At 37.2% G+C, this 27,979-nt stretch overlaps 1 protein-coding gene across 1 annotated transcript; it reads left to right on the top strand.

Annotated features, from left to right (window-relative positions):
* Positions 1 to 27,783, top strand: SIK1 (Protein kinase superfamily protein). Its single transcript, XM_008787799.6, has 18 exons — positions 1 to 1,062; positions 1,895 to 1,983; positions 3,730 to 3,837; positions 7,016 to 7,123; positions 9,569 to 9,659; positions 9,864 to 9,916; positions 12,932 to 12,994; positions 16,146 to 16,190; positions 16,387 to 16,422; positions 17,204 to 17,259; positions 18,142 to 18,223; positions 22,823 to 22,945; positions 23,033 to 23,150; positions 24,654 to 24,807; positions 26,438 to 26,678; positions 26,825 to 27,025; positions 27,127 to 27,212; positions 27,295 to 27,783. Exons 1-18 carry the CDS (start codon positions 396 to 398, stop codon positions 27,392 to 27,394), a joined length of 2,421 nt encoding a protein of 806 aa, XP_008786021.1. The 5' UTR covers positions 1 to 395; the 3' UTR covers positions 27,395 to 27,783.
* The last annotated feature ends 196 nt before the right edge of the window (positions 27,784 to 27,979 follow it).

The raw sequence follows: 27,979 nt of genomic DNA, 5'->3' as shown, positions 1-27,979 counted from the left end.
ATAATTAATACTGCCACGAATGAGTATGGATCCTTTCTAAAGTCATATTGGGGACATGTCTCGGTTTCTGTTTTCATCATTGTCCGATAGAATCGAACATTCGAACCTCTTCAATTCATGCGGAGAATCAAAAAAATCCAAGAAAATATCTGTACTTCTTCAAAAACTCTCAAATCTTGGTAGAGATTATGTCATCAGATTCCAGCTGGAGTTTGAGTTTCCTGAAAGTTTCTGTCAGTGATTGACAGCTGGGCTTCCGTGTAACGTCTTTTTGGACGATCCATAGGTTTCAGTCTTCCAGCCGGGAGGCGGCGAGTCAGGGCCCGAGTCACCGTTTTCAGCTCGTAAGTTCGACTCGGCTATAAATACCCCGTCGGCCCTTTTCTCTCTCTCTTATGGCTTCGTCTCCTCGGTCCTCCTCCTCTCGGGCCCACCGTGGGAGGAGATCCGACATCTACTCAACGGTCCTCATCCATGACGGATCCGACCCCGAGGACGGCTCGCCGCCGCAGGATGATGATGATGATGATGAGGAGGACGCCTCCTCCCTCCCTCCCCTCCTCCAGCGCGTACCCAAGGACTTCGGCGCCGCAGTCGACGACGACGACGACGAGGAGGAGGATTCGGGGCTAGGGTTCTCCGGCACCGTCATCGTCAAGCGCGACGCCCGCCCCTCCCCCTCCCCCACCGCCCGCCGGTCCCTCCGCTCCCCTTTCCTGGATCTCCAGCGCGCCAGCCCCCGGAGCCGGTCCGAGCCCGATGACCCTTACTCTACTTTCTTGATCCGGTCCACCACGAGGGCGGGGAGCCCGAGGGAGTCCGTGTCGGGGACCGTCGTCCGGAGGACCGCCGGCGGCGGCGGAGGGGGGTTCGGGTCCCCGTTCATGAGCGGGGTGGTGGAGAACATGAGGGCGGGGGAGCCGGGTGGGTTCGGCCAGTTCCAGGGGGAGGAGTGGAGGCAGCAGCAGCAGCAGGCGAGGAGGAAGGCATCGGTGAGTTCTGTCCCTGATAGCCTCGCCAAGGAGGATCCATCCACAAAGTATGAACTGCTTCACGAGCTCGGTGAGTCTTTCGAATTCTTTTTGGAAAGGCGGAAAACTTTGTTATTTGTGCTTGGTTATTTTGAGTTCCGAGAACGTTACCTCCACTCCACATTCTTGGATTCTAATTCCGATAGTTAAAAGCATATGACCCTGTTCAGGAGGAAAGACTCTTCCTTGATTCTTGCGGGAACGGAGCAATCTTTGCGACAGTAGTCTCGCAAGAACAATGCTTTCAGCTGGAAGTGGTTCCCATTTGATAAATAATTGTACTGTACTACTATGACCAAGTTCAGGAGGATGGAGTATTCCTTGAGCTTGGTGAATCCTCATGTCCTGCCAATATTCCTTTGCCATGAAAATAACTTCCTTTAATCGAAACCGCTTATCATAGGAAAAAGGTTTCTTTTTCTATCTTAAGACATACTAAGCTGCACTATTCAGGGAATTTTTCTATTTAAGTGTCTATTTTCCTCAGGTCCAGAGCCAATTCTTCAATTTTCGCTGCTATCCTCTTGATTATCTTTCTAATATTTTGAGTACATCTTTTCAAATTGATTGACATTTGACATTATTTCACATAAATGCGGTTAAAAAAAATGTACAAGAAAGGCATGAGATGGATTATTTTTTCTCGTTCAAAATTCATTTTCCATATGTATGCTGTCAGATAATAAAACTTTCAGGCCCTGAACTTGTTGCATATGTGCACCTAGTAGTGTTCAATGAGGAACTATCTGAATTTTATAATGGGTTTGATTTAGATATGAGATTGCTTGTTCGTTCATATTCTGTCCTGTTTGATTGGCTTTGCATTTTTTTTGGGTGGGTTGGGGGGGGGGGGGGGGGTGCAGGAAAGGGTTCATATGGTGCAGTCTATAAAGCTAGAGATTTGAAGACTTCAGAGCTTGTTGCTGTCAAAGTCATATCACTGACTGAAGGGGTATGTTTCTTATTTCATATTTCTCTTTGAAACTCCTGCTATCATTTTCTACATGCATAGTGCCAAACCATGATTCACAATGGAAGTGCTGCAAGTGCGCTGAATTGACCTGTTTCCAGTTTAACTGTCCCAAAAATGTTCTGGTCCAACTGAAACCAGCTGGACTAGGCCTGAATCAAAAAAAAAGGAAATTACCTGTTTCTAGAATGGATCTGATATGGATCATATGAGAGCCAATCTGAACATTAAACAACTTAATACTAATACAATATACTTTGCTAACTCAATCTCGCCGTCTTTGAGTATAAGGGACAAATTAGCGGGGATTAATAACTTTACGCTAGTTAATCACCTATTCCATTGTTAATGGTAACTGACAGTAGTTGTTCATTGATCTTGTGCAGAATGGGTTGTTGATGATGCTCATATGTTATAATTGTTTTTTCCTTCTTCCAGTGTTCTTTTGCAAGTAAATAATTCAACATAGACATGCTTCTTGTGGTTTTGTGTTCCAGCTGTTGTTGACCTGAAAAACCTCATTAACAAATCAAATCTTGGACACTATAATGTGGCCTGAATAGCAGTAATTCAAATTTAATTTAGATTCTTTTTTTCTTCACCTGATTCAAACATGAATTTAGCATAAACCAAAAGCCTATTTGACTTAGGCTCTTTGTAGCTCCTCATAATAAGTACAACTTTGGATGCTAGCCATTGCATTTTAAAAGCCTACAGTATATAGAATAAAATACGATACTTGATATTGGGAAGAAAGTATGATACTTGATGTCAGGAAGTGGTATTGGAATTGGGCCATGGATGTCTTATTGTAAAGAAATTGATATTCTGCTAAGTTGATGGACCTTTTTCTATCAGATGTGGTCTTTGGACCTTTAATTGAAGCTAAACCTAGAGTTAGTCAACAAGTCATGTTTTTAAGTTTAAACTGTAAAGTGAAATGTTTCATGCTATTTATTATAAATATTTTAATTAGTTAGCTAAGTTATTAGACCATATTAATGAATTGGTAGGTACCCTCTTAAATTTTCAGTTGAGGTTTGTAGGCTTGATTGTTCTATAACTTTCGACCAATGGCCTTGGAATACTAAAGTATTTCTACAGTTTGTGTCCTTGAAGAATTGCTAGAATGTTAAACTGCGGACCAAGATTTGTCGTACTGGTCGGCACCATACTGTACTGGATATATCGTGCTAGCACAACCGGTATGCAGTCTCGTACCATATTGACACTTGGTATGCCTCACCATCTCATATTGCACCATGTACCGACACTGTAATAGAGACGACGAACCTTGTTGGGCACATTACATAATATCCTTTTTGATTGGCTATCTGGGAAGAAAGATTTATTTGGAACTTGAATGGAAAGAAATTAGCAATTTTATATCCAATAGCAATCTTGTCAGTATATCTGACTTATCCCAACAGAACTGACAAATCTCTTCCCCCTCTCCCTTTTTTCTAATGCTTCAGATTGCTTCATTTATGGGTCTTCATCAACCTTAGATCTTCAAATTAATGACCAACATACTGATGAATGCATATGATATATTAAATTCAAGTGATCGATTACATGAGCTTATTTTTAAAATGTTTCATCAGACAAAATAGTTACAATTCTATCTAATAGTTGTTTCATGAAGATAATAAATTGGATAATGCAAGAAAATGTCTCCTAGCTGTTTTCCAGACAATGATCTATATATATGGGTAAATTTGTGCTCAGGAAGAGGGATACGAAGAAATCCGAGGAGAAATTGAGATGTTGCAGCAGTGTAGTCATCCCAACGTGGTTCGCTACTTTGGAAGCTACCAAGGAGAGGAGTACCTTTGGGTATGATCATAGATTATGACATATGTTGCACACTTTTCAACTCTTGACATGGATAATTTCCTTTTGCTTTTTAATAGTTTGTGTGACATCTATTAGAAGTGCAACATGAACTATTCAACTTAATCTATCAACCACTTATGCCTTGATGATCCTAGTGGCCTTTTTTCGTATCTGATATTCAGTAGATTCTTTATTAGTAAATCTAACCCATGCTCTTAGGTCTAAAATTATCTAGTTCTTCAAATGCTAGAATCTTGGATTGACACAAGTATAGTATCTATCAAACTTAACTCATGCATGTTTTCTCTTTACGCAAATAAATTCTACTTTATGTTCGTCCTTGCTTCTGTCTTGATCATCACAACATCATATACATAAAGATACATAAGAACACATTTATTGCATGTATGTGTATATAATGCACTGTATAAATCTATGTGTATACAATGTTGTGATCTGGATGGAAACATGGAAAGATGCCACCTTTAGTACATTCATAAATTTCCGTAAAAATGATACCTTTTCATAAAAAAAATTGATATTTATATAACAAACTTTGAACAACATTAGACATCATGGTCTGAATGCACCAAATGATCTTATTACAGTAAAATCCTTGAAACTAACATTTCATAAGAGTATATTTAGATCAGTTTTTCCTTAATGTGATGCTAGAATGTTCTAAACATGTAAATTCCCCTTTAATTTTCAAGTAGAGATAGATCGGTTTATATCAAGAACCATTTGCTTTAATTTGTGTAAATGCTTATGATACGCATGCTATCCACAAAGTTTTATATATTACAATAGATTTTTGAGTAAATCACAAAAGCCCTCTTGAGGTTTATGTTTATTATACTTACACCCAATAGTTTGTAAAACCTACACTTACACCTAGCTAAATTAACGGCATTGGTGAAACCATTTACCTCATATGAGAAGTTGAAATCGCCCTTTGTTGGGGAGGAGGATGCACATATTTTCTTATATCCTTACGTGGTTGTTATGTCACTTAAGTCATTTTGGCAATTTTTGAAATTTTTTCTAATATGGTATTTAGGTCCATTTAAGGATAACGGTCTGTCTAACATTCTGTTATGGGCTAAAGTGTTGAATAAAAATAAACCTCAAAGGGGTAATTGTAGGTTTTTCAAGCTATTGGGTGTGCATGTAATTTACCCCTAATCTCAGGGAGGTTTTTGTAATTTGATCTTGATTTTTTCCTCCAAGAAAATTTATTGATGGAGAAACAAAATTTTACCCGAGGTCTTAAACTAGGCAAATTTTTGGACTTGGTGATCATGCATAGTTTCCAGTTATCCATAGTACGGCAAGATAAAAAAAAAATAATTAGTGAACAGCAAAAGAAAAATACTTTTGTCTGCTGACACCGAGTCTAGATTATGAGCTCTGCTTGATTTACTGGAGGTGTTCACTGCAAAAGTGAAGCCAGAGCTCTTGCTGAATGGACCGGGTCGACAAATGGATGTCATATGTTAGTGAACAAATCTGTTCCTGACTTCCTGCCTCCTGGTTTTAGCTGAAATAAGCAAACTTGGACCAAGAAGTAAGCACATAATTCATATGTCAGGCATCGAATTAACCATCCAAATTTCTGAAGTTTTTAGTGAAATTTTAAACCATGTCTGAGATCCTTCTCGTCTCCGTACTCTAGCCAATTCTAAATCAGTGAAGGTGCCAGTCCTGTGCATGACATACAAGAGGAAAATATTAGCTCTCGTTCATCATCATAGTCAGTATTTGCTGGGTTCCTTGTCTACATTTGCTAGGTTTTTTGTTCCAATACTCCCTCTTTCCTTGCTTGTTGTGGCATTTAAATCTATTATCGAATTAGCAAGTTTCTCTGCAAGGCGAGGGGCTGAAAATATGTTTAGAAGGAAGTACCACAAGGAGGTGAATAATTTCAGTAGCTACTTTAATAATTCTCAGAATTCACCTTGAAAGATGAACTTTTGAAGAGCACAGTTAGTTCTTAATTTCACCACTTAATTATTATCTTGTACATAAAAAATAGAAAATTCTAAGAATACTTCACTGGAATTAAAATTTAATTACTTCAGAACCAAAAATGTAGACGCTTAAAAAGACTCAAAACATCTAGTGCATCCAGAGTTTGAGCAAATTTTTTCGAAGACCTGACATAACATGGTTAAAACTTTAAACAAGAAATTTTGGATGTAAGTTAGCTTCTGCTAGTCGTGTCCACATGCATCGAGCTGACAAATATCCATCTTCTTATGCTTCTGAGAAAGAAGTAGACTTGTTTGGGGCACCCAAAAATTATGCAATTTGTGCTTTGCCATTAGTTCATGTTTTTCTAATAAATATTGTTTGACATGCCTAAAAGTAATTGCATCTCAGTTATAAATTATTATTTTTGTTATTACTATTTTTCATCAGGAATCATGAGAATTTATTGGATTACTAGGAAGTAGATGAATTAGAAGGTAATAAACCTTTCGGTGAAGATCATGTAATCATTTCTGTGTAACCTATAGTGCAATTGTTGTAACTTTTCTAGAAGAACCTGCATTACTTCATTTTGCTAGAATTGAATGAGCCAAAGTAATTTTCTTACATGGCTGAAGCCATCACTATGAACTTTTCAGTTGTTTGTTACTATGCCCTAATTGGACATCAACTTTAGATATGTGGTGACTGAATTTATGTCGTAATTTTTTTTCAGCTACTCAGTATATGTTTTATGTTCTTATTGAAGCTGTTTGCAGGCTTATTATTTCATAGAAAAAATTCTCAAATCCGAGAAAAATATTTTATAAAGGGGATGGAAAACGCTGTAATTTGTACTTTTGTTAATCTATTTAACACCTAGGTGGCTATTTAAGATCACTGCACTTTATGTGTCTGCCTGTGTCAAAATTTGCAGTGACTTCTTAGAATATATAAATCACACTAGATCAGTCAGCCTTTAGAAATCCATGCTAAGCTGTTGGTGGAAGTTGGCTTTCTTCTGTCTTATACAAAATTGGTCTGAGGCTCCGAGCATTAAATGTAACATGAGTCTCCATGTCATATTAAATTTATTGAGCATTATTATATAGCACTATCGACACATTTAGGATGTACTTTTGCACCTTTTTGATTTTCAGTGTATATGTGGTTTTTAATTCAAATGTGGATTTTCATTTGCTTGCAGATAGTGATGGAGTATTGTGGTGGTGGAAGCGTTGCTGACTTGATGAATGTTACGGAGGAACCTTTAGACGAATCCCAGATAGCATACATTTGTAGAGAAGCTTTGAAGGTATTGCATTTTTTTCAAGTAATCATTTTCTAAAATGGACGCCACTAGGAGAAGTTGAAGAATGTTAATACCAAATAAGAATTTTTCATAGAATTGATAGGATGGTTAAAGATCCTTAGTTCTCATAGTAACATAGCTTTATAAAAAGAGTGGCTAAGTGCAAGTAAATTTAATTGTGTAAGAGAAGATAAATTTGAGGGCAAGGACCTTGTCAGTGCATGTACAATGAACCTATTATGGCTTTACTTGGGTCTAATAACGTAGCCATATTAAATTATAACCATGCATTGCTTTTACTCTAATGCTTTAAGTATTGATTGCTAACATAATTTTTTATAAGAATGTATGGAAGGTAAAAGAACTATAATTGAAAATAATCCTATTGATATTTTTGTTACAATATTCTTATTTTTGACAACCTAATCCGACTATTAATATCTTGTAATGGAAAATGGCTTTCTTTTACATTATATGTAATTATGCATGATCTCTGCACTCCAGGTATTCTTTGTACCATAACATATGTGATGCTATGGCTCCCACATGATATTTATACTAGCACATATATTAGACATTTTCCTTACTAGTGGATGATGCATTGCATCCTTCTTATTGACAAAATATGTTTTCATCCTAACCAAGGTTCGCTCAAAAGGTATCGGAGGTTATATCGGCCAACGTCCGATTTGGTACGGTATGGGTCCATACTGTGCCTTTCTGGGGCGCATTGAAAATAGGGAGAGGGAGGGGGAGAGGGAGAAAAGGAAGGAGAGAGGAAGATAGAGAGGGAGAGGGAGGAAGGGGGAGGACCGAGGGTTAAACCCTAATCCTAGCGGAGTGAGAGAGAGAGAGAGATGGAGGGAGAGGAGGGAGGAAGGAAGGGGGAGGGCTGAGGGAAACCCTAACCCTAGTGGAGTGAGAGAGAGACGCTTATTGGTGATGCCGGGGGTGGGGGGACAGTGTCAATCGAGTGGCGAAGGTGCTTCGAGCGGTTGTGAGCTCAGGCTGAGGGGTGCTACGATTGCGAGTAGCCCGGGGTTGGGGGGGTGGTCTCTAGAAATTGCAAGCCGGAGGTTGGGGGGAGGGGTGTCTAATTGAACCAGTTTTTTTCTTTTTAATTGAACCCTGAAGGAAGGGGGGGGGGGGGGGGTGTTTGGTGTAGGGTTCAGCTCGGTACGCCCTGAATTGGGAGGTTTCGGAGTGGTATGGCCAACGATGATCCTAACCTTATATTGTATCATTATTGTACTTTGAGGGTTTTTTTCCTTTCATATGTGTGCCTTGATGTGCATGTGTGCGTGCATGCATGTTTGTGTTGGTTGGGAAAATCGATAATGACTCTTGGATTCACTTGAGATCAGAAGATCTTTCAGATATTGCAGGTTTCTGCTGTTGTCAGCTATAACCCATCAACCAGAGGTTCTCAGCTGCCCTAATTGATGTGGAGCATTTGTTCCTTATTGCCTTGGCATTATATCTATATGATTTAATCATTAATTCAATCCCTTGATTTTTATTATTAAAGTATTTTGCAGCTCTGCTTCAGACATGAATGGGGGCAGAAATTACTGGATATTTGATTTGGGAAACAATGCAATTCTACCTATCAGTTTTATGTATAAACAGTACACAGCCACTAATGTTTCCCATATTGGTTGTTTTACCTGATACATCAGTTCTTCATCATCTTGCATAAGGTTTATAAGAGATTTTATTGATCATCACCTTCTTCAGCCATTGGTTTTCATCTGTGGTCCTTCATCCACATTTTATAGCCCTCTCTTCTTAATAATTTTATTTTGAATTAACTCCACTTCATGCACAATCTCTGATACTTTTTTTTGACATGTAACCTTCTGATACTTTGTAAAGTAGTTAATATCTGATGATTTTGAATAAGCAAACACATTATTGGAGATCATGCAACTCATTCTTATACTAACTTGTATATTGATACTTACACAAATTATAACAAAAAGTTAAAGATGTATCAGACAATCTTAATCAGTCTGGAAAGAGTTTGGAAAGAGATAAGTTAAAACCAAGTATAGAAAACTGGAAGATGTAGTTAAGCAAGTGGACATAAATTTTTCTACAATTTGCACCAATATGTCGCCACAAGAATATGTTTTCTTTAAATAATGTTCTACTTATAAAACCGATAGCATTTGTAGTATTAAACTTGATGGACCCATGAGCTGAGTCCTTCCCTCATTCTGCCCCCCCAAAAAACACCCACGGAGTCCCCTCTTCTTTTTTGTCTCAAATATAGTATAAATATATATATTTGTCATGCAAGACTTACATCTGCTATCTGATAAAAAGCAGAATAACTAAATTTTAAATACTTGTCGCTTAGGTTTGCATCCCAACTGGCACTATCATATGGTTCATTTAAGTTTTTTCATGTTTTACATATCAAGCCTTTAACTTTTCTTGATGCAGGGTCTTTCTTATTTGCACTCAATCTTTAAAGTCCACAGAGATATTAAAGGTGGCAATATTTTGCTTACTGAGCAGGGAGAGGTAAAGTTGGGTGAGCACAACCCTTAGAATAGCACATTCATTCTTTCTGCAATAGAATAACATACAGTATTATCCACAACTCATAAGTGAAGTTCCACATGCATTTGGACTTCCTTTTGGTTGATATGCAGTATAAGTCTTGAATTTCAAACATGATCTCCAGGCTTGCTTCTGACTTGAGCATAGCATTATTACCATTTGATCATTTGCACAGGTGATTTTGGAGTTGCTGCCCAGCTGACTAGGACCATGTCAAAACGCAACACGGTACTCTATCTTGGTTAATCAATTGTCAGACTTTACTGTTAGACATGAGTCATTCCTGAAAACCAGTGTTTGTTGCTTTCTACATTGCTTATAAGCCTTTCAGTTGTTCATTTATTTCCTTTTCCTTATAGATGCCGAATCTCCTAGTTTCATTGTGACACTGAGATCTTCCAGATGCTTGTATGGATATCTCTATGCAGGCATCAGGAGTGCTGTCAGTACTGCTTTCAAGCACATTCTGTTTGCTGCTACATGGCATCACTGCTTCCAGTTTGTGTTGGTTAGTCCCACAAAAGGGTGGACTAGATTGCATCAAAGGGCGATTTCTATAGCAGATCTGGAATACACATAGAATTTCTCTTTCAGCTTGTGAAATATATCATTATCCTCTTGTTTTTATGCTTTTTCAATTGCTTGCACATGTGTGGATGGGTGGGAATTTGTATGTGCATGTCTCCTTGGTTTTCAATTTTCTAGTTGAATAATGTGCTGGGTGGCTCTTATGGTACTTGGTTCATATATTTTTAAGATTGATGCTTAAAAAAAAAAACACAAAGAAAATAGATGTGTGTGTAGGGGGACCAGTAGTGGTAAAGGGGTGAAGCAATAGTAAATATCCTGATTCCTTTGGTTCAAATGGCACTTTTAATGTTGATATTGTACAAATAATGCTAAGGAGAGAGGAACACTTTGCAAGTCTTTGACATCAAATTATTTTAGAATATCTATTTTATTCTCTATCAAATTTTAATTTTATTGAAATGAGCAACTGAGGGCGATCTTTTTACCTCTGCAATGATCATGTGTTTTATGGCTTAAGTCTTAATTGATGTGTGCTATAAAAAACAAACCAACTTAATTAAACACTTGTTCAAAAAGGAACATGCAGTTAGTTACATGCTGTAGTTGCTACTATCAGGACATCTTTTTCACTTGTACATGGCATATGTGGATAACAGTCTCATAAAATGAAGATCTGATGTAAATTTCTGTAACTAAAACATGCTGCTATATACAAAATACGGTAGTGGCCTAAAATCAAGGCCTTGGGATGTTAGCTAATAGCTATGAAATTCTCTGACCACAGAGGCATTGGATTTCTATAATCTTTATGAATGAGAAAAATCAATTTATACTATCTGGAATGTTTAGGACTTAAATCTTTTGCCTAGGGTATTATGCTTGTTTGGAGTCAGTGTTGCTTCACATCATAATGAGAGTATGTGAAAAGAATCGGAAGGAGGGTGTTAAGTAGAATGTGAAAACACGAGTTTCCATAGTGGAAGAAGTTGTTGAGTTGTGTTCTTTCAAATGTACAGAACTTGCCAACAAGTCAATAGATTGCATAAAGTATTTTTTCCTTGTTTTCCATGCAAACTCTTGACATGAATAACTATTGCATGAAGATGTTCTCTCTTCCTGAACAATTGAACTTCTATGATAGTGGACAAATTGATCAAGTATCTTGATATGTGTTCTTGAAAGGCAAACAACTTGTGAGGAGGTTGTTATTAAAAATGCTCTTCATCAACTAGTTAATGTATTTGGTACTATTGCTAGAATGATGTGCTTTTGTTGGGTCATGAAATTCTTGCAGAACTGTTTATCAGAAAAACTATATTTGCTTACTATATATGTTAGAGTGCCATATGCATGTCGGTACATGGGGCTCTATTTTGGTGAAGCTTAATGCTGCCTTCTACTCATTGAACTCTTAGTTTATTCATTATGTGTTTACTTGGCCCTAGTTGGCTTCTAATGAAGAATCTGTCTTTTCCTTCTATAGTTTCTGATAATTGGCAAATACTTCTAAGGTAATCCATCACTAATCAAGGAACTTGAGGTTGTTTGTGGTACGAGTTATATCCAATGCATGCCAGCAGACTATGATGATTGTGTGCAACCAAGAAAATCATTCATCAAGATATAACAACTATTAATCACATGAAGCAAGGGTTTAAACCCCTATACTAGGGCTTGTCCCAATCCAGGACCGATTCAGTACGGTGGAGAGATGGTCCTAAACAACCACTAAAGACAAGAACAAAGGGAAAAAATTAAAACGTAAATTGAAAAAAGGTGTTCCAGGATGCTAGGCCATCCCAAGTGTCAAGATGGACCAGGATGACCCAGTTTGGAGACACCTAGGATCGCAGATGTATCCTAGGACCCAGTTTCTCTAATCCGGTATGGTACCACTGGTATGGACAAAACCTTAATCCTTGCATGAACTTTTAGTCTAGTCCTTATATCCATTTAATCATATACTAATTTTTTCCACTTCTCTGTCCATTCGATAACTAATAGAGCAACCTAAAAGTCAGGGCTCTCCCCTAGTCTCATTTCCTTAAAGTCAATTCACTTCATAATGAAATTCATCATGTGCTTTGGGTTCCTTCTGCTAGCAAGACATTCAGCTTCTTAGATGACATCTTCAACATTAGGAAAAGAGTTATGCTTTTGTGTGGCTTATCATTCAGCTAGGTTAAGCTACTTTAGAACACCTAACCATAGCTAATTGAACATCATTGAGTTTTGCTTTAAGGTTAGCTTCAAGTTGAAGAGCTGTGTATCATCCAGAATGTCAATGTTTCTCTTAGAGCTCATAGTTTAGACTTTAGAAAGTGAAAGGGCCTTCTGAGCACCATTATCAGTAGATTGGATGATTTGCAAATGTTGTCTTAGTTTACATCTCTATGCCCTCTTAAACCTTGTTGTGGGTTTCTTGATGATAATATGAATGATAATAAACTAATTGTCTTTCTTTTGATATGGCTGGATGTACTCAAGTTAGAGTTATATGAACTGCCGTTTTCACCACACAAAAAAAAAGAAAAAAAAAGAAAAAAAAAACTAATTGTCTTGGTATAAGGTTTGCCTTCTATAATTGTGGTTTGTTAGGGAAAAAGATTCTTACTTTCTTCAAATAAAAAATTTAGTAATATTTAGTAATACTTTTGAATACCTTTGATTTGATAGCTTCATTGCTTTTTAAATGTTTATTTTCTCTTTCAGTTTATTGGAACTCCTCATTGGATGGCTCCAGAAGTTATACAATATAGCCGCTATGATGGAAAGGTAATGTATTTGTCTATTGGGCTGCTTATCTCACCTTTCTTGTAAATCATGCTGTACATGCTACATGGTTATATGTTAGATGCTAGTACAACTTATTGTTTTGTTGTTCATACTATGGGCACAAATTAAATATCGTGTAGAGAATCTACATAAAAGTAAAATTTCTGCCAAGAAGAGATGAAGCAAAGATTCAAAACAAGATTTGCTGGACTGGTATCAGGGCCAGCGATTGGTTTGGTATGGTACAGGTTTGTATCGTGCTATGCTGGGGTGTAATGTAAATAGGGAGAGGAAGGAGAGGGTGGAAGAGAGAGAGAGAGAGAGAGAGAGAGAGAGAGATAGAGATAGAGAGAGAGAGAGGGGAGAGAGGTAGGGAGGTTTACTAGCAATGGGTCGTGGTGTTGGAGAGTGGGGGCGGGAGTGAGCAACATCTAGCGGAGAGAGAAGGAGGGGCAGGCTTATTAGCATCAAAGAGGGCAAGTGAATGGTGTCGGATAGCGAGAGAGGGAGGGGGAGAGAGAGGTGGGAGGCTTGCTGGTGACGGCTTTGTAGCGTCGAAGAGGGGGGAGCGAGCGATGTCCGGCGGAGAGGAGAGAGAGCGAACAAGAGAGCCCTTGAAGGCTCTCAAATCGCCGAACCGGGGGGGACGGAGGATATTATAACCGAACCGACCCAACTTGCTGAACTGTCTTGATTCAGCGTCGGTTTGATTGGGTATGGGCTGAATCGTCCGGTTTGGGTCAGTTTGGCGATTGTCGATTAAGTATTGACATTTCAACAATTTGTGGGATGAGGATAGTAACAATCAATTTTGTTAGTTCACTGACTTTACATAGGCCATGCATTAAAATAAGTTGAGAAGGATGAGCAAGTGTTGCCATCAATTTTTGCTAATTCTTTTCATGCTCAAGGGAATAAGAAAGTATGTTTTGAATTTGATTGCATAAATTTGGCAGGAAACAAGAAAGAGAGAATGGTGTTGCTTTTAGACTAGGAAGTATAAGAGATACAAATTTGACCACATGAACTTAATTGCATGCTACTTTAGATTGTAAATGGTTTTCGGTCATTCTTGGTGTGAAGCTGATGACTTCAGGGCAATGCACATGAAAAGCTAGACATCTTACAATTATAAAAATTTATATTATAGTTTACGACTTTACATTGTGTTAAGATTGGTTAGTATTGCATACATGTATTGTAGTGATCCAGGACCTCACCCGAAAAGGCCAACCAAAAGCTACTAATTGGGGTTCGTGGCTTAGCTTACATGCACAAGACCTTCTCAATCTACAACTAATGTGTGACTAAGCATATGTCTGCATGGGTCCTCACACTCCTTGTTTAAGCCTTGGCGTCCTTGCTGGGAGAAGGATCCAATTGCAATCACAATGATCGGCTTATGGTCAGTGCTAAAAGAGCCATGCTGCAGTGTCCCCAAGTCACACACGGTTGTGGGTAGGGTCAACTCTAATACCATTTGGTACAACCTAGGACCTCATTCAAAAAGGCTAGCCATAAGTTATTTATTCGATCTTTAGCTTTGTTTAGGTACCCAAGATCTTCTTAATGTACAACTAATATGGGACGAAATATATGCCCACATAGGTCCTCAGCATTTAAGCAGGAAAGGATCCTGATTAATAACTTTTGATTTGCCTTTTTAGGTGAGGTCCTAGGTCTTACATGTACAAATATTTGCATAAAAATTCATAGGTATATTGTTTTGGTACAGACAAAAATGAACAAATGCCATATAATTGTGTTAGGAAGAGAGACAATATCATTATAGCCGCCAACATAAACATATGCTGTATGCATAGTACTAGGTAGTTAAGCATTAGCCCCAATTGAAGTTTCTTAAGTTGTACTGAATAGAATTGCTATGCTATTGTGGAAAGGTTTAGCATTAATGTGTGCACGTCCCTGCACATGTGCCTACATGCATAAATGCATATTGTGTGTGGATGAGTGGGTACATGCATGCATTTGCTTGCGTATTTGGTGGGTGTGATATGTGCATGCATGCATATGGTGTATGTGAGTTGTGCACAACTGTTAGTGTGTGCATGCTTATGTGCATGCGGTGGGTGTTTATGGGTGTGCCTGTGGGTGCATCTATTGGGCACATTTGTGCATGATGCATACATGCGTAGGCATATGTGTGCTTGCTCGTGACTGTGTGGTAAAATTTATTAATTTTTCATAAAAAAATGATTTTGATCTAAACCTCAGAAAATGTCTAGAAATTAAGAAATCCGTACCTTTTGGGATCTCTAACCTATTCATCAAGTGAGTGCAGACTGCAGAGATGAGTGCTACCAATATTGCTAGTTTCTGGAAATGCATGGCAGTAAGGATTAAAGTGCGGTTCCATATAACACCATATCAATGACAAACCAATACTTAGTATGGCCTTTGTTACACTACCATATCGATAAATGGTATCATATTTTGGGTTAGGCTGATGGATTTTTAGGCTGCAAGTATAAATTTTTAACTACAATTTTTAAGCACAATAAAACATGTTCACCTTATTAGACTTAGTGTCATTCCTGGTTTTGCATGAGTTGTCAAGTTATAAAAGTTCCTTCTATGTAAATCATGGAAAAGAAACTCTCTCATCCAATTTCACCTTGAACATCGATATTGGTAACAGCAGGATGATAAGTGAAATTACTATTCTAAGTCCAAACTTACATTGCCTCATGTTTTTATTTAATTTTAAGCAAAGCTAGTTTCCATTCTTTCATGGACATGCATAAAGTTTAGGAGAATTTCAGCTATTCCATGGCATCCAGATTTCCTCAATATAAAATACACACTGCTACAAACAATTCTGTACTTTCATGTCCTTGCATGCCTCTTTCCTGTTCTATTAAACACTCCCAAATGGCTTTCTAACTTCTGAAACTTTATTTTTCATATCAAAACTCACAATTTAACATCCTTGCTTTATTATGAATAGTTCACAAACTTCTTCCTAATTCATTAGTTCCTGACTATTCATGAAGCTGTTTTTCATATCCATAATCCAAATTTCTTTATATTTTTACCTTTTCTTTTAGTTCTGATATAGCATACACTGTAATATGGTTAAATGACTTTCCTTGCTGAACTATCCCCAATTTTTGATTTCCTAATTTTCCAGGTAGATGTGTGGGCTCTTGGTGTTTCAGCAATTGAGATGGCAGAGGTATGTTGGTTGCATAGATAATAAGCTCGGGCATTCTCTCTTAACTGTTGGAGTTGCTGGGTGTGTTGCTATTTTCTTTCTTCTGTAGTACATACCATGACCTTTAATCATTACATCATATATAGACTTTGTAAATATGCTAGTACATGCTCGAGTATAGTTCTATACTAATATTTCTTGGTCTCACTAATTTCAGGGACTACCTCCAAGAGCCACTGTGCATCCTATGAGAGTTAGTACATATCTTTGATCTTTGTTGATATTTTCATTTTTCTGCTGCTATCACAAATTAATTTTTGGGGTTTGGTTTCATATGCTTTTTCCATCTTTTTATTAAGCTTCAATCTCTCATTAGATGTTAATCTGTTATACCGGATCCCAGTTTTTGTCTGCAAAGCTTGTTTATCTTTTTGTAGTGGTATTTCTGTAAAGAGGGCCATGATCTTTTGTTTTGTCCCATCAAATAAGCCCCTTTTATGTTGTTTTTCACATGCTGTTTTTTGTACTAGAAATGTATAATAATTTGCAAACTGATTACTGCCAGTAACTTAAATGCATGTTAGGCAAGTGATATAATAATTGGATTGAGTATGCTGACTGGGTTACACTTTGCTTAGTAAAGACGGGCAATAAGAATTTTCATTGCCTACTTTTAGGCAGCAAGTCATAATGAATAGCTAGCATTTGAAATACATTGCGGGTTTATTTTCACATCACATTCTAGATAATAGCGGAAAAGCCTATGTAATAAAATCAAGCAGTTGAAGCATTTGTTTCCTGTCTCCAGATGATGCAGTTTTATTTTTAAAAATAAAATTCATTCTGTGGCCAGACTAGTATGATTTAATAGGCACCTTCAATTAACTAATTTTAGAAATTTAATTGTGAGAACATTCTAGTCCAATTGAAATTTTAGAATTCCCGCAATATTGTTAACTGCCAAAATCAGTCATATTGTTCTTTGTAACTGATTTAGTGATTCTTGTTATCTTACTTATTTTCATTTCTGGTAGGTGCTATTTATGATATCTAGTGAACCTGCACCGATGCTTGAGGATAAAGAGAAGTGGTATAGCTTCATTACTTGTTTAGAATCATTTGATAAACTTTTTATGTATTTGTAGATATGTAAAGATACACTCCTGAAATTGTTTGCTATTTTGGACAAAATTTACCGTGTTACTTACATTGAACTAAATTTACTCTGTTACTTGCATGCATAAATCCAGTCAAACAGTTCACATATGATTTGGCAATACAAATAGATTTCTCTTTCCTCCTGTGGAGGGTAAACATATAACTAACTCCTTTAGAATCAATCACCTTGCTTCCATGCTTTTGTAAAATATTCTTATGGTTAACTCAAAAAATGGTTTTGAATACTGTCTCCCTCCCTTCTTCCTTCTCTGTGTTTTAGTAAGAATGGCATTGAACTATTACTTTTGGTTTAGTCCATCTGGCAGTGTTCTTTTTTGAGTTAACAGCTGGCAAGATTATAGATGAATTTCAATATTAATGATGTGAGTCATATTATAGCAGCAACAGGTTATTGCTTTGTACTTTAATGTTAGCTCAGTTTCTTGCCATCCTCCGAAACAAATCACTAGGCATTCTAGCATATCGAGTCATATTTTCGAAGAATTTGACCTTCATTATGTCTACATATATTATTATGTAAATGACAAATCCTTCTGTTGCCTAGAGGCTGCCCCTGTAAGGTGGAAACTTCACTGAGTCTAAGAGTCCAAGTCTGAGGCGAGGTGAAATAAAAACTATGCGGATGTTGTGCAGAAAGCAATGAAGATTATTGCTAGCAATGGATTGAGAACTGAATGTCAAATTATAATTTCATAATGTCAACACAATAAAGGGCTTGAGATATATTTTATGTCTATGCTGTTCATTTTACTAGTTGGTTCTGGTTCTTTGACACCCTTTCTCTCCCTTGTAGGTCTCTTCTTTTCCATGATTTTATTGCCAAATGCTTGACAAAAGATCCCCGTGTACGTCCTACTGCAACGGAGATGCTGAAGGTACCCATTTTTATTCAGGAATGCTTTGATCAAATTTTGTTTCAGCAGAAGATTACATTGCAGGCCATATTTTGTCAAGCTTTCATGATGCTTTTTTAACAGAAAAATTCAGTTTAGTTGACTTGATTCAAAATTAGTGTCTAACACAATGCATTAGTATGAGCATAACCTTAATTCTATTAATCATCTTCTTTACCTTAGTTGTGTGATGCGAACCCAAGGTTGTCAAGATGTCCAGGCAGACCCTAGGTGGCTAGTCCCTCGACTATCTTGGCTTCCACTTATCGTCCTATAAGATTTTTTTAAAAATAATGGAGAACAAAGATACCAAGAAGAGGAAAAAATTTAATAAAAAGGAGGAGAAAAACATGAACAAAGAATGAAAAGGAGGATTTTTTTATTAAAAAAACTGGACTGGTGGCTGGTAGCTAGTGAGTTATTTCTGATGTTGTTGCATTTGGTGGATGACGAAATTGGGCTTTTCCTTTTCCCTGTCATTTTTTTGCTACGGTTGTGATTTGGATCAAAAGAATGATATAGACTGTTTTGGATGTTAAGCATTGTTAATCTAACTCATATTTAGGTTTAGTACATCTAACTCATATTTAGGTTTAGTACAGAAATACCTAGATTAGCATACTCGTCAACTTCTTTCATTTACTTACAAGTTGAACTTTTGCACAAGTTATGATTGATAATTTTTTTACTTAGGCTAAAGGAGTTCAAATGGGTGATCAAGTTGTTGGTTTGTATGCTATCACTTCTGCAAGATACTTAAGGCACATTTTGCTTAAGAAAAGTCCATTGGTATCTTTTAAAAGTAAATAAAGCACTAACAGGAAAAATTAAATACTTGGTAATATCATCAAAGAAATGCTTCTACAAGAAGCAGAAGTCAAAAAATGGTTCTAGGATAAGCTAGAAAAACCATAATTGCTGGGAAACATGATTCCTGGTCCAAATTAAGTTTCCTAGGAATGGAGTTTGGAAAATGAATGTGATTCGCTTGCCCCATGGCAAGAATTGGAGGTGGAGAAGACTGCTTGTTTGTTGCGATCAATCGAGAGAGAAACAGAAGAGAGGGGAGAGAGGAGATGGAGATCAGAGAGAGAGGGGAGCATGCTGTTTCTCTCACTTGTTCCCAAACACAATGCTCAAACCCTAGGAAAAGGGAAATAAGGGAAGTTTGCTGAGAAGACCAAGAACAGAAACATCCGATTTTTTCTCAACTAATCAAATAGTTTTTACAAATAAGTAATATTTTTATATAAATATCCTCTTGTTTTGCGTGAGAAATGACAAAAGAATGTAATCAAATGATCCTTTTCATGAAGAATGGAGTTTGTTTATCAAATCTATAAGATAGGAAAAATCTTAAATGACTAAAGAGATTGGCATTATTTATTGAAATGCCCACTCATATGGAAATAAGTGGACTAAAACAGGTTTCTTAGTGGCTTGCCCACAATTCATATAGCCTACCATATTATGTTCGTGAATAATATAACATTTCCATATAATATTATATAATATGTATAAGATATAATATATAACAGTTTTCCATTTCATATATAAAATGTTACATAATGTTATTTCATGTTTCTTGTTTTAAAAATTTTCAACCATCATTTTCTATCTCTTGCTTATGTTTTCCCATTCTTATTTCCCTTAGTAGCGAGTACTTTTAGCTTCTTTGGTAAATTGCTCCTTATCTTTCAAAAGGTTTTAAGTATCGACTCGCACAGGCTGATACCACACAAACTACTAACTTGACTTGGTATGCTGCTACTACAATAATGGGCTCGATATGCTACCAACACATTGTATAGCTGTTCTGCTTACTCCAATATATTATGTCGATACGAGGGCATACCGTACTGACCGAACCTGCACCGGTGAAGTACTGGTTCAAGTTTGCTCTCAACTACGGTGAGCTTATTTATAGAAAGTAATTTTATAATATGTGAACATCAGAGGACAAATATACAAACAATACATTTATGTAAGAACTTAAATGTATATGATTTTTGAAAATGACTTTTTAGAAAGTACAAGCAACACCAAACATGCCCTTGCATTGATAAAGGAAAAGAAGCCATGCAATACCGATGCGCAAGGGTTTTATGTGCATTTATCCAACCTTGAGCATATAAAATGAGAAAAATTACGCCAATGTTTTTCCTCTAAATTGATAGTATGCCTCCCTTTTATTAATCTCTCTCCTAGAGGTTATATAATGCATGCCTTGTGTTGACATCCAATAGAGTATAATTGAATCTATATTAAGAAATAAGAGTTTTGAATTTCAGAATATTGCATCATTTTGTTTGCCAGTTACCTTTCACAAAATACATTTAACCATAAGAGAATCCCTATCAAATCTCCATGTGCAACGTCACTCGCCATTAGCAATTCACATGGGTTGGTTTGGATTCATAATTTCCACTTTGCTATTTTTTTTTTTTTAAATTACCTTTGCTTGGGGTAGGATGAGAAAATCTATCTTTATAAACATTTTTAACATTAAAATTTATTTTGATTTTTTGTAAGTATAAAAGCTTGGATTCATCAAATATGTACGAAATGCTATTTTAATTTTAATGTTACAAAAGAGAGAAGGAGATGGTTAGAAGATTTAGCATATTTTGAAATTATCCAAATAAATATTTATATAACATTCCTAATTTGCTCATTTCTTCATATTGGATTGAGTTGTATTAAGAATTACTTCTTTCTAGATCTTGCAAAAAGAATCACTGTATCGATGCCAGGTGTTGTACCAATATGGTACACCTCCCGTACCGACATAGGGTGAGAGACCCTTTTCTCATCCCCATTCTTTGTATTGCCCAAAATCGGGCCGTATAGGTCTGCAGAACACGAAATCGGGCATAAGGTCAGTTTAATTTGGTATATGCTGGTTTGCCTTGCGCAATATTGTATCCTAGTATTGTACCAATACTTTGCTGGTATAGTATGGTATGCCTGGTATTAGGCAGTACGATGAGCCATGGTTTGCAATTCACTTCAGTTGTAGCTAATTTGGTAATTGTGATCTTGCTTGCTAAACATTCCATTGGTGTATCGTCTATTTTGTCCTCATCTCATGGACATTCTAAATAAAAAGAATGAAGAGAATATGATGCCTAACTGAGATTTCATTAATATCTATTGTTATCATAAATATAGATGCCTCTGTCTCTATTCCATTCAAAAACCTATTAAGATCACATAATATGCACTACTTTTTTATTCTTAATTTTCTTCAGAGAGATACCAAAAGGTAAGTCAATATAAAAGGGGTACCTTTAGCAATTCACATACACAAACAAGTAATTGGATTGTTTCAAATATATCAATGTTTAAGTGGATCACATCAATCCATCAAATATTTTCTCATTTTTATTTTTATTTATTTTCTGTTTATTTTTTTCTTACTTTTTTTATTTTTCAGTTCATTTATTATTAGTATTATTTTATGTTAGGTTCTTCTTATTTGTTATTTTCTATAATCAGTTTTGTATTTTTAATACTTTGATTGCCGTGCACATACAACTTATCTTCTTAAAAGGCAGGTTGTTGACTTTGTCAATACTGCTATTTGCACTTTGTAGTTTCCTCCAGCTTCATGTTGCATCCTGCCTCTTCACTCCGATATTTAAAAACACCAAAATATTGTTGTTTGTTGATAGACAACCTATTCATTCTAGTAGTAGCAGTGGGTTGTCTAAAAGCAAGGTTCGCCTTGCTGGTACCGGAGCTCATACCGGTCGGCCGGCGGCACGATTCGGAACGGAAGAGAGGAAAGAGAGAGGGGAGAGGGAGAGAGAGGGTTTCTCGAGGCTCTGGAGGCCACCAGAGAGTCGGAGGAGGGGCTTCGCCTGTCGGACTCTTGTTTTGTTTTCGTTCGAAACAGGGGTCTGTCGGGGCTTCTTTTTTATTTTAAAAAATTTAAGTGAAATCGGCAAGGGGATTGCCAACTTCACTTAAAATTTAGGCCCTTTTTTTTATGTGCCGACTTCACTTAGAATTTCCAAAATAAAAAAGTGGACCGGAAGAAACAAGGGTCCGTGGTCCGGAGGGCGGAGCCCCTCCTCCAACCCTCTGCGGCCTCCGACGGCCCTCCCTCCCTCTCCCTTCCTCCCCATCTCTCTCTCTCTCTCTCTCTCTTTTCCTTCTTTTCTTCTCCCTCTTCCCTTCCTGCCGGTTTTTCATTTTGAACGTTGGAATTATCTGGTCTGCCACTGGCACGGCTCGGTACACCCTGAATTGGGTGGTTAGGGACGGCTCCACATTTCTTGTCTAAAAGGGTGCTATTATTGTTGTTAAATTAAATTTTATCAACTCAAGAGCGGACCGTGGGGCAATATTAAGGTTGCTTTATTATGATTTGGATGTCATGGGTTCGAAATATTGAAACAATCTCTTCACACGCGGGGTAAGGCTCTGTACATCTTTGCCTTCTATAGACCCTGCAGTGGTGGGAGCTTTGTGCACTAGGGTACTCTTTTTTTAAAAAAAAATATTAACTTGCATTTGATTATTGTTTCTAAATACTTGCTAGATTATAAGAATCATGTGTTTTTAATTGAATCACAGCACAAGTTTATTGAGAAATGTAATTGGGGAGCTTCAAAGATGTTACCAAAGATCAAAAAAGCAAGGCAACTAAGAGCTGCAATGGCTGCACAAGCACAAAATCAGCTCCCAGCAACTGATAGCGTATGATAAAAAAAGTCTTCTATTTTTACCAGGACACTCTTTTAACTTTTGATTTTGTTCTAACTCTAAAATTTATGAATGTTGCAGGCAGCTCAAGGGGGAACTGCACGTGTTAATGAAAACTATGGAGACACTGTTCCTTCCAAACCTCAGAAATTTCCAATTCGTGAAGCACAAAGTCGAGTTCATGAAGATGCCGATACAGGTAAGCCTCACATACGCTGTATTGCTGAAGTTGGTCCAGTTAATTATGGATTTTTTGTTAGCTATGATACTTTTGCTTTTCATTTACTCCAATACTTTATAGTGTATATGCTTCAATATGTCCTCTATTAATATAAATAAGCATAGGTTTTAATAAAACTGCGTGTTTTTTTCTCTCTAGCTATTCTCTGATATCCACCTAATTGTAGATCTTATTTGGCTTTGTTAGTATATACTATCAATGCTTGTGTACTGTGTTGGATTTATAACCTCCCAGATGCCTTTAAGGACTTTATGCTGTATGTAAAAGAAGTTGCTAAGTAATCAGAGTTGCAAGCAGCTAAAAGCATCGCAACTTGCAGTTTTCCTGATTGGTTGCATGTTGGACTTGTACACTTGCAGGTATTGGTGAGGCTGACATAGAAAAAGAAAGGAAGTTGTAGGAAGACTAAAGAATAAAAAGGGAAAAGGGGTGGGGATTTGGGGGTTTACTGAAGCAGGGGATGTCTTTTATAGAAATTCTATTCATTAGCACTTGTTTCTAGGAAGGCAGCATTGGTTTGAGTATAAGTAGAGGTGCACCTAATGATGGTCTTTTGGTAACTCTGCTTCCATGGCCCCACCTGAAAGTCACTACTTGCAGTAACTGGACTTAGTTTAGATCCACTTGCCACCAAACTTGTATTGCACAAACTATTTTGCAATCCTTGTATGTCAAAGATAGTTCTGCCTATTCAACCGAGAAAAGTGAATAGAGCTTTTCTCTATATTTTTCTTTAATGTAGCAGATTTATTCCATCAGATAAATTAAGGGTAGCACTTGTCAACTGCTTCCTCCATTCCTCAATTTCCTATTCTTCTTACTTCCTTTCCTAAGCCTCCCCCTGGCATCAGCAGGTAGGATTGCATAGATAATATGATCAATCATCCATACAGGTCCTGTAAGTATCCTCATCCCTTATAGAATTCATAATTATTCTCCATCCTACCATGAGACAGCACAATTATTCATCCATGGTTCTCATTCATGATCACACATATATCCTGCCTTCCTGAGTGACCACAATCACCAACCCAATTGCTATCACTCAACCACATCAAACATCCTCCTAACCCCAATTCTCATGCTTCAAGGATCATGGACGCCCTTCTTTTCTTAGATTATAGATGCAAAAATTGCATGAGTCAAATGCTAATTGGGCTTGACTTATGAAGTACATGTTTGCAGAATCATTTAACATCAAAATATTGAATTTATCATGTATACCGAAGAAGTCCAGGATGAACCATCTGTACCAGTTATACTGAAGAGGCCAACCTAATAAAGAGGGGCAGTTTATTAATGTTCCTATGGTTTAAGTCTGCAAGATGTTCAATATATGTTTTTTATATGTCGAGCAAATGCTTGCATGTGTATAAGTTATGTCAATGTTTTCTAAACAAGCAGTAATATAAAATCATATATGATCAGCTCTTTTATATGTTGATGTTCCTATGTATGTAGGTGAGTTTAGTACGGTTGTAGTTCACCCTGAAACTGGAATAAATGATGAAGTTGTTGAATCACCTGTCTCCATGATAACGGACTTCATACCCGGCCTCGGTCATATCAGTTCTTTCACACATGATCCACAGAGGAACAAGCTGACTGATCTTTGGTATGCTTTAAACTTTAATTTTACCCTATTCCTTCATTGAGGTAATCGGTCACTGTCTCTTCTTTAATCTTTGGCAATCTCCTGAAGTTCCTATACATAACAGGTCATTTCTGCTACATTTCTTTAAATTTGTATGTTCAGAATGTTTCCAATGATATACATAACATAGGTTCTCACCTTGTCACATGGCACATAATTATCTGTAATGTCTGGACTGCCAGGAGATCAGGTAAAACCAATGATTTTGTTTGATCTGGATTCCTTTATGTTATGAATTAATACTGTACAAAGCTGTCATGGTTTCATTGTCAGTGTTAACTGGATCAGTTCCCTCTCACCCTGATGGCTGACTGTCGCTAGAAACTGGGGGCATAAAAGTAGAAATGATTAAACTATATCAAGAATGCAATGATGCTTTCTCTCAACAAAACCAGTTTTCTCATCAGTGTGAGGATGCAAATGCTGCATGAAAGTACCAAGGGGATTATCATTACAGATTATATTCTCGCGCTAGCTTTCTGCAATACTGAGATCCTAATGCTAAAATTCCAACCAATAATGATGAAAATCATATTGGTCATACGATAAGGTAGACCTAGCTGAAGCCGCGGGCATTAAGGTAGTTAGCATTCTCTAAATCCTACCTATGCAATGCCAAGTGTTTAATATCCAAAATCAAAACGAGTAAGATTGATTGGGGACCTTGAGGTAGTATAATTGGATTCTCTTAGATGAAAAATGAAAGGGTGAATGTGCTTCAATAATTCATAGCTTTTGAAGCAAGCGTCAGATGGATTCAATCCAAATATGTACACTTAAGATAGGCATAGCCCCTCCCTCTCAAATATTCTAATGCAATTACACGAGTATCCGGTGGATATGCATACAATTGACAATTTATGCATGCTTCATATATTTAATAGATATAAGGGAAACGTGGAATTACTTGTTTATGGGTTGGGACTCATTGTTAATAATTGTATAACATTTGTGCTAATGCCCACATTAAGATCGATCTTTCAGAAACATTATAGATACATGATTTATTGTGATTCTTTATGCTGCCTTACATAGAAAACCCAGAATTTCCATAATCATTGTCATGATTTAATGTTCTTTTTTATTTTTTTTCCCTCGCTTTCAAATTTGTATATTGACTGGTGAATCTCAAGTTATAACAACTACTGTTATCATAACGAATGCAAGTATGAATGGTGTTTCTCCTATACCAAATAGAATGAGATTGCACCTCTTTTGATGCTGCAGATCAGATTGAATTGCCAAAAGAAACCTTTTGTTCTGTTGACATTAGCTAAATTTTGGCAGTGGGTAGGTACTATGGATAATGATATCATGAATCTTTTGATCATGTCTTTAGCTTTTGCTGATCCCAATTAGTTGGACAAGGTTTCGTGGTTTTGGCTATGTTCTGGCGTTTTTGACATAAGTCCGTCCTTGTGTCTAATAATAGATGGTGGACATTTTTCACTATCCACTTTATATATCATTGTTTTATGTTTCCCTAATTCTCTTTTTCCTAAAGAGTTCTGTGCCATGAAATTTATTGGTCTTTAGAGCATTGTTCTGCTGAATATCATCAAGAATGCAATTCATTGGAGCCTTCTGTCAGGGTGGAGAATGCAACTGGTACTGTCATCAGTAAACGACCAGATGTAGAACAAAAGCCTGATTACAAGACAATCCAGGCATCAGTGCCATCTTCATTTGAATCAGTGGAGAAGAAACCAAATTCAGATGGCATACTGCAGAGACAGAGTGAAGACAGCACTAAAGCTGGTACTGGAAATGATACTAACAGCACATTAAAGAGTGCTACTATTAGCCATAAAGCCTTTTCAGTGCAAGATAAGGTACTTCTTTGAAGCAAATCATCTTTTCCTGTAATACTCCTTCACAAGTCCTTCAAGTAAAAATACCTCCAAATATCGCTATATTGGGATAGTATCTGAATTATTCCCTCGTATAGTGAATCTAAGAGTTTGTGTTGTTTTCCCAGGTTCGGTCTATTTACGCAGCTGGCAATACGATACCCATACCATTCCTGAGGGCAATTGACATTTCTCCTCTAGCTCTGGTGTCAGACGTTGTGCCTGGGGATAGAGCGCCAGGATCAAGTGGCAATGCTGCTTTGGAAGCAGTTAAGGAGCTTTTCAGTGGTGATGGACAGACAAAGAAGGGAAGAAAAGGGGCAAATGAGGTTTCCGGGGACATTCTGCATTTTCTTTTTCCTCTCATATCAACCATGTAGTGCTGTTATTAATGTTCAAACTTATCACCTGCTGCTTGGTGTTGTCTTAGGTGCTGCTTCCTCCAGGAGTACATCAAAGATTGATGTCAAGTCCAACACTGATGAATCTAGCTCAGGCTTTAGCCTACCATAAAATGTGAGACTCATTGGTTACCTGTGTTTAAGTTTTTTCCATGTTGTTCTTGTTGAATTCATCCCTCATGCTTCAATTTTTGTAGGTGCTATGAGGATATGCCTCTCCAAGAGCTACAAGCAGCCCAAGAGAAGCAGACTATTCAAAACCTTTGTGACACACTCCGAACTATATTGCGCTTGTAGGCATGCCTTGATCAAGTGAGAACCGGATGAAAGTGGAAAGTGGAAAGTGGACAGGAGGATCAAGGCTTGTGTAGTTCCTTGGTTTGTCTTGATTTGATGATGCAAGTAACTCAATAATTCAGAGGTCGTGCACTTGTATTCTGATCAGAGATGGTCACTTACAGTCAGTAGATGTTTCCTATGTTGTAAGTTCAGCGTTGCAAAAAATGTGCTGTTGAAAACAAGCTGCATGGATGTTGTAAGTTTTTGCCTAGGGCGTAGTTATAGTTTCCAAAGTGCATGGAACAAGCTGCTGGATTAAAGTGATAGGTACCATAAGTTTATATTGCCGATGGAACGGGCTGTAATTTGGTTTATACATCAGATGCAACATCCTCTTTTCTTGATAATTTCTGCTAAGGAAAATCTTATCATGAATTTCTCGGGAAAATGGAGCAGACGAGACATTCCCTCAATTACAAAATAGGAGAAAAAAAAAATCGGACAAGGAAAATTAGGAAGGGGCAACTAACAATGTTTCTACATATCTCGTAGTAGTTTCTGCTCGGGTCCTCAACTTTTCACGTGGATCCGTGTGGACATCTG

The sequence above is a fragment of the Phoenix dactylifera genome, chromosome 9, assembly GCF_051530095.1.
Source record: "Phoenix dactylifera cultivar Ajwa chromosome 9, Ajwa_hap1_PhDact_Kaust_v1.1, whole genome shotgun sequence".
Taxonomy (NCBI): Eukaryota; Viridiplantae; Streptophyta; class Magnoliopsida; order Arecales; family Arecaceae; genus Phoenix; species Phoenix dactylifera.
Note: the sequence above shows the minus strand (reverse complement) of the source record. Positions and strands in the feature narration are given on the sequence as shown.